At 37.1% G+C, this 7,558-nt stretch overlaps 1 protein-coding gene across 1 annotated transcript; it reads left to right on the top strand.

The window, feature by feature from the left end:
* The first annotated feature begins 1,921 nt into the window (after positions 1 to 1,921).
* LOC146234440 (uncharacterized) lies at positions 1,922 to 3,905 on the top strand. The gene is made up of 3 exons (XM_084688534.1): positions 1,922 to 2,079; positions 2,246 to 2,441; positions 2,693 to 3,905. Exons 1-3 carry the CDS (start codon positions 1,922 to 1,924, stop codon positions 3,467 to 3,469), a joined length of 1,131 nt encoding a protein of 376 aa, XP_084544660.1. The 3' UTR covers positions 3,470 to 3,905.
* Positions 3,906 to 7,558: the final 3,653 nt, after the last annotated feature.

The following is a 7,558-nucleotide window of genomic DNA, read 5'->3' as shown; positions in this document are numbered from 1 at the left end:
CAACAAGCGAGCATATTTTGTACTCCTACATTCATTTAGTGTATTATCCCACAATCCCTTTGAACGAACAGTTACATTACAGTATAACTCCATTTGAATGAGAAATACTAACGGGGTTCGCTCACAGGATATTGAGAGCGGAGTTATAAAGTTGAAAATTATATAAGCCTAACTGTACAGTACAAGGCTATGTAGGATACCTGTGGTATTATATTGTAATAGCCCCTACAGTTTGCTCCACACCTCACAGGCAACAAAGAACCAATTCAAAGAAAACAAAAGAATGGCGACAGGGAAACAAGTATCCACTTTGCATTCATGATTGGTAACCCTTCTGTCTAGCAGACCTGATATTTCAATTCTGTAATGGTTGTTGAATTCTTTGCCTTTTCCTATTTATTTCATGTCCTTTTTCCTTAATTTCTATATTTCTATGTATGGAAAGTAAATTCCCCCAACATCTGAATCAGCCATGAGTTGAAACTCTGAACAGATGCATTTTTGGGGGGCATTTTTGCAGTTTTCTTATGCGCTTGAGAGAAGCGTCTTTTTTTTAGACGGCTGTGCAGCAAAGGTGAATTGTTTTTTCAGCTAGCTCCAAAATCATGAACTTTGGTTAAAAGGATACATCAATTCAAGTCAAAGTAGCGTATGTACATAGGTTTAGTATTCACTGGACATGTGTTAATATTAGCAGTAGGCCTCATTCAAAAAGTCACGTAAAAGTGGACGGGTTTTCCTCTACAGTGCACTGATGGAACATGAACAAATGTTATGTAACTGGGGGTAGAAGACAACGCTGAGGTTATAACTGCCAAATAAATAATTCCAGAACTGGATGATCTTGTCATTTAATGTAATGTAATTTTACTAATGATGGCCTTATTGTATTGATGCAGACCCCAAAAAACAAACGAAAAAAAGTGTATTGGGTCTTTCACCAGACATATCAACCAATCAGGTCAGAGCAGCGGTTGCCATTACCTTCAAGCAATATCATGCACACTTACTGAATCTTCATTTCATTCCCACGACAAGCAAGAACTTTTACAGGTTATCCAAACACTTTCAAAGGTAGATTTTCCATTGTTTCCTAATGTAATGTATTAGTGTGTTTTTCTCTGAAAACTATTGTTTTACTCAACGATTAACTGTGTTAAAGCGTGCAAGTTAGCTATACTTGTGTGTAGCGTATATATGTAGTTTCAGTTTTGTATTACATGTTATGTACATATAACATGTAATATATATGTACGAGTATATATATTATATATACATATCATCCTACTTAAAAAGTGTTCTGTCACATGCATTTCGTTGTGCACTGAAGCATGTCTTAAGCAGCATTTGCAATGTTGACTTTTCCGGCAAATCAACCCAATTTATTTGTTAATGTATAATTACTAGTAATATGGTCGACATACATATGCAGCGTTTGAAGAAATATAGCTCAACTTGGGAAAGAGGTTTATTCTTTATTTGTACAATGTTTAGATGATGTACGTTAGAAACCAGATTTAAATGGAAATCTTGAGCTTGTGCGGCAATTTATTTTGCAACCACTGACGCGCAATTGTTGTATTTAAATCTTAACGCGTTGTAGACTGGTACAAATACGTTGGACACATTTTATCATTTAGTGAGACGTAGTTGGTATTGTATTGACACATTTTCTTCAGTTTCGTGTTGTTAACCTATGTCAATGTAGAAATGTGTGGCGATAAATACGGATTTGCGGGCATTGATGTTTGTTTTTGGTTAAACGGCATATATTTGTGTACTGCTGACTGAGATAGGTTAACTATTGCGTTGATACACATAGTGTACGCCTACACAATGTTTTTTAATGTTAGCTGTTACAATGTGTTTATGCGATTCAAAGGTGTAACAAATTGTGTGTCATTTGTCTGTAGATTCAATCATGACGCCTGTTAAGAAAACGAAAATCGAGGCAGAAGGGTATATTCACAAGGTTTCTGAAGTGAAACAAGGAAGGCACAAGAAGTACTTCACTGCTGTTCTTCAGGAAGCCACCAAAAATACGAAAATTGTCGTCTTTACACCACAAAAGCACAACTGGTTTGTTTGTGCTGAAAAAGATAGGCAAGTACTTTAATATTTTTACATACAATTTCAAATGAAGTACAATTACACTGGCTTTGGACTAAGTATGTTGTTGTAAAACATGTGTTTTTGTTTTGTAAGCACACATTTTTATTTGCACTTTGTATGTTTTTGTTTGAAGGAGCCCAGTCAAAGTGGGAGACATACAGCTGAACCCATCACGCCAACATGAAGGAGAGGAGGACATTATGTTCAATGAGCGATCCCAAGTCACCTGTGTTCGAAACTTGGGCTTCCATTTTGAAGAGTTGACTCCCAAGAAGCAGCAGAGCAGGTCAATAAGTGACATCCTTTCGGATCCCAAGGAGCATCAAATGGTGAGTAAATTTGAATGATTTACCACGTTAAAAGGATAGCAGTGCTATCCCTTTTTGATAAATTATAATTATGCATGTGGTTTACTGTGATATGATAACACATAATGTTAAAGAACTTGCTATTTGACTGTGTCAAATGGCACTATTAATGTCCATTACAGATTTCCCATGAAACCCTACAGTAATCTAAATGCATATAGCTTTTATACACTGTGTTGATTTAAATAACATGATGTTTCCTGTGTATCCAGGTTAATGTCCTAATCAAAGTCATGGAGCAGAGAGAAACGGAGCAACAGATGACACGAAGCAACAAAGTAATGGACAAGACATTGTATGCTGTGTCTGACAAGACAGCATCCATCATGCTGGCTGTGTGGGGAGAAGATGTGCTGGTTGTAGACACGTGGTACACTTTTTCAGATGTGTCTGTGCGTTCTTTTAATAACAAAGTTTTGCTGACAACCACACCACAAACTACGTTTACCATTGCTGAAGATGCAGGGGCAGCGTCAGCAGCAGTAGCAAATGATGCCACACATACAGTCGGAGACATTCTACAAATAGATGTGTCTTTCACCTACTTGTGTCCACAGCGCCATCCACTTGCAAATGTCAACACTGCGACATTAATGACACGATGTGACAAGTGCAGTAAGTACTGCAAAAACACCAAATTAACAAGCATGATGAAGGGAACAATTGTTTTAGAAGATGATGACAAAAAGCATGTTCAATTCATCTTAGATGACCAACTAATTCGCTCCTTGGTACCGATCGAGAACAATGTTTTACATGAAAGTGATGTCATTGTGCAGAAGATTTTACAGCATGACAGAGTTGATGTTACATCTCGAGACAATCGTGCCATTGCTGTTGTTTTTTGTGACGAGGAGCCACAGCCAAGTACCAGTGGTCAGGCAGAAAATGACACAACACAACAACTTCTTGAAGTACACCAGGCGATGGCTTCTCCAATGTTACCTTTACTAAATAGTGTTGAATGTTGGGATGAAGAAGACTTGTAGAGCCCAGTGAAACGTAAAACTGTTTCTAAACACTAATATTATTCATCAACATGTCATTGTTGAACCAAACGAAAAGCCTTAAATTAATCTTGATTAAACCATGCCATTTTTCCCATATGTAAATATGTTTACATAAATGTTTACTTTTTTCTTATTGACTTGTTGTTCCAATACATCAATGCAGACTTTTGTCATGTGTTTCAAAATCATGCAGCATGGTGTATTCTGCTCATCCTAGCAATGTTTCTTATTATTAATATTGTATTTAGAGTGATGCTGCAAAATATGACATTTTTCACGCTGTGCTAACTGAGAGAACACTACAAAATAATATGTTGATCATGGATACTGTTGTTGTAATTAGTGCCTTCTAACTTTTTTAAACTTTGTATACAAATTTGCAATAGCTTGTCATTTTTCATTCTTATGTTTCATGTTGGAGTGTAACTGAAAACATCGGTTATGCTGCTCACTATTATTTTGCACTGCATGACATAACTCGAGAAATACTATATTCACATTAGGTTGACAAATGATACTGTACTTCAATTGTGTGGGTTTTCCTTTTTTAATGCTACTTGTTCAATCTTACTCAATGTTTTCAATGTCAAACCTATGTTTCATGTTGGAATGTAGCTTTAGTCAGGCGTCATACTGTGTAATATTGTTTTCAGTGGGTGACATAACTAAAAGATTACTGAAGAGTAAATAGTTGAACACAGTTGTTGTTTTTCCTTGGTTTCAATTTGCTATATTTTATAAAAATCACAATAGCAATTACAAGTATCCTTGTCTTTTGTTCTTGCCTTTTGTTTGTGTATATACATCTATAGTAGTCGTAGTTCTCTACTATCAGAATCAGAATCAGAATAAAATTCTTCTGATTCTGATTCTGATAGTCATACATACTGAATGTGTTTTTAAACATCCTCTGCTTCTTTCAAACACACTTTTAATGTGGCCACATATGTAGTGTACTGGAATCCCTAATTTAACATGATCGGAATCATTCGTTATGACAACATCCTAAATCATACATTGACAAAAGTGCAATTGCACACACATCAACATGATTCTGCCATTTCCAGACACATACCATATACTTTGTGAAACTAAGTTACAATTTTTTTGGTCCAATTACCAGTCACTACTCAGTGACTAAAGCTACATTCTTGTTCATTTCTTCAAGTGTAAAGACACTGCATACAACAAGGGCTAAATGCTACTTTTCAGACCCTAAGCGTCATACAGTGCAAAGCATGTTCATTTGACTGCAGTGACAAATACAACAAAATATTATCCATGCACAAAGAATTGCATTTCACATGTTAAAATAATCAATACTATCCCAATATATATTGTCAAGTACTATCATATTATCCAGTGCCTTTTACTCTACAACTTCCTTTTATACAACGAATCTTACCATTTACTACATATAAAAAACACTCATCACTACATTGTCCACCATCACTTCAAGTTTATTCCCCAGAATTAGCCCACATCATCATCAAAGCAAACCTCACTGAAGTTGTCAAAGGATATTTGAATTTCACAACCGTTGGTCTGTACAGCCAATCACATTTACCAGCAAAGCAACCACAGTGAAATTATAATTAGAACCTATTGTTATTGGTGGTTCTATTATTTGTAATTCTTGTACCAATTTCCACTTATATAGATTTTCTGCCATTTCCGGTTTTATCAAAAACCTTTGAAAGCCTACTCCTCCTACAATTTTTTTCCAATCTTCCCCAGAATTGGCACACATCATCATCAGACCAACCCTCACCGAATTTATCAAAGGATATTTGATTTTCAAAACCGTTTATCCGGTACAGCCAATCAAAATCGGCAACAAAGCAACCAAACAGGAAATTGGTTCAAATCTTGGCAAATCTTTGAAATGTCAACACCAAACTTGATAAACTGACTCGGAACCCTCTTCTTCAAATGTCCACACAATTTGGTGTCATGTGATCACTGGGTGTGGCCGCAGGAAGCAAATATATGTTTGGGCCAATGACTTTTGATTTGTTTACCTTTATTGAGTGATTCCTTTGTCTCATGATATATTGGGACATCCTGTATGTGACTCATAAAAATTTGTGATAATAGCCGAATTAATGCGGCCGCCATTTTGAATTCATTGAAAAAACGTTTTTTCTCTACTCCTCCTACACGTTGTCCAATCTTCACCAAATTTGGCAGAGATTATCTTCAGACCAAGCCTCATACAAGTTATCACATGGTTTTTTGATTTTCAAAAGCATTTGCCTGGTACAGGCAATCAAAATGTGCCATTAAGCCAGCAAACAGGAAGTTGGGTTGTATCTCATCAAATCTTTGATGGATTCACACCAAACTTGCTGCTTGTACTCGTTACCCTCTTTTAAGGATGTCTAAAATGTTTTCTGGGTCATTTGACTACTTGGCCACCTCATTGCTGCTTGCAGCCATATTTGGATTTGGTCAGATTTGGTATCCCATTGGTAAGTCTGCAGCATTGGTTTTTCTATACAGTTACAATTTTTCAAGAATAGACATTTTTCAATGATTCGCAATGTTTGGAGGAATCCGCCATTACTGCTTGCAGTTATATTTAGGATTCCTCCGTAAGGAGGAAACCTATTGTTATTGGTGGTTTTATTATTTGTAATTCTTGTACCATGGGAGTCAATGGCAGCCCCTAGACCCCATCGACAACTTTTTGTGAAATTTGGCACACTCATTAAGGACAGTTTCTTCTATACCTACACCAAGTTTCATGTCTCCCATTAGACCACTCTAGCGCCACCAATGGGTCAAAGTTGGACTTGTGTTTACACACGCAACTTTTGAACCGTATGACTCATTTTCAAAAATGAGGTACCATTGGATTCCCTGGATCAAGCCGAGTTCAACGCACACCATGGCGTTAATTTCCGGTTATATAGATTTCCCGCCATTTCCGGTTTTATCAAAAACCTTTGAAAGCCTACTCCTCCTACAATTTTTGTCATATCTTCTTCAAAATCACCAGAGATGATCTTCAGACCAAGCCTCACAAAAGTTATCAAAGGAATTTTGATCCTCATAACCGTCTGTCCGGTACAGCCAATCAAATTCATCAGAAAAGCCGCCAAACAGGATGTGAAGTCATGTCTCAGCAAATCTTTGAGATATCAACACTAAACTTGGTAGATCGGAGGAAGACACTACAACATGTTACCATGTGCAAAGGCAAATTCATATCTCAAAAAATGATTGATATAAAGCAAATTGAACTTATCGCTAACGCTAAAATTATGCTTTACACATCAGCCATTCAAAAACTGATACTCTGATTCAATCACAAGTTCATATGAAAACTCTTGAGAATGTTCATAACACAAATCTGTGAAAAAGTTGACTGTAAGATGAAAGGTCGATTTTTGGTGAATATTTGAAACATGCTTGCTTGGCTAATTTCTAGGCAAATTTCCAATGAATGTCTCCCTTGCTCCTCCCCGCGCGTGCTCCAAAATCTCACACACACTCAGCCTTCCCTTGACACACGCGCGGCCAAGACGCACACGCAACATTTCAGGAGAGTGTGGGCTGACCAAGCCCCCACTCATTCCTTGGTCTTTAGCAAAGGCCCATGTGGCTCTTGATGGTATTGCATTTCCGATTTTGTATGCAATGGTAAAAAGGTCTCAAATCCTGAAACATTGATAGTGTAGGCCGAGAAACACTTTAACAAAAGCCCATGTGGATCTTGTTGGTATTGCATTTCCGATTTTGTATGCAATGGTAAAAAGTTATAAAAATCCTGAAACATTGATAGTATAGACCAAGAGTAACTACCACACCACAAATGGCCCACCATTACCCATAGGTGGCGCTACAGGCCACGCCAAAAAGCACAAATATACAAGGCTTTCTGGAATGGATAGGCTCACCAAGCCCCCTCCCTTCACTTATTGGCTTGAAAAAAAGGCCCATGTGGCTCTTGATGGTATTGCATTTCCGATTTTGTATGCAATGGTAAAAAGGTCTCAAAATCCTGAAACATAGATAGTATAGGCAAAGAAACACTTTAACAAAAAGCCCATGTGGATCTTGTTG

The sequence above is a fragment of the Hypomesus nipponensis genome, chromosome 23, assembly GCF_054491055.1.
Source record: "Hypomesus nipponensis isolate SF chromosome 23, ASM5449105v1, whole genome shotgun sequence".
In the NCBI taxonomy this organism is placed as follows: domain Eukaryota; kingdom Metazoa; phylum Chordata; class Actinopteri; order Osmeriformes; family Osmeridae; genus Hypomesus; species Hypomesus nipponensis.
Note: the sequence above shows the minus strand (reverse complement) of the source record. Positions and strands in the feature narration are given on the sequence as shown.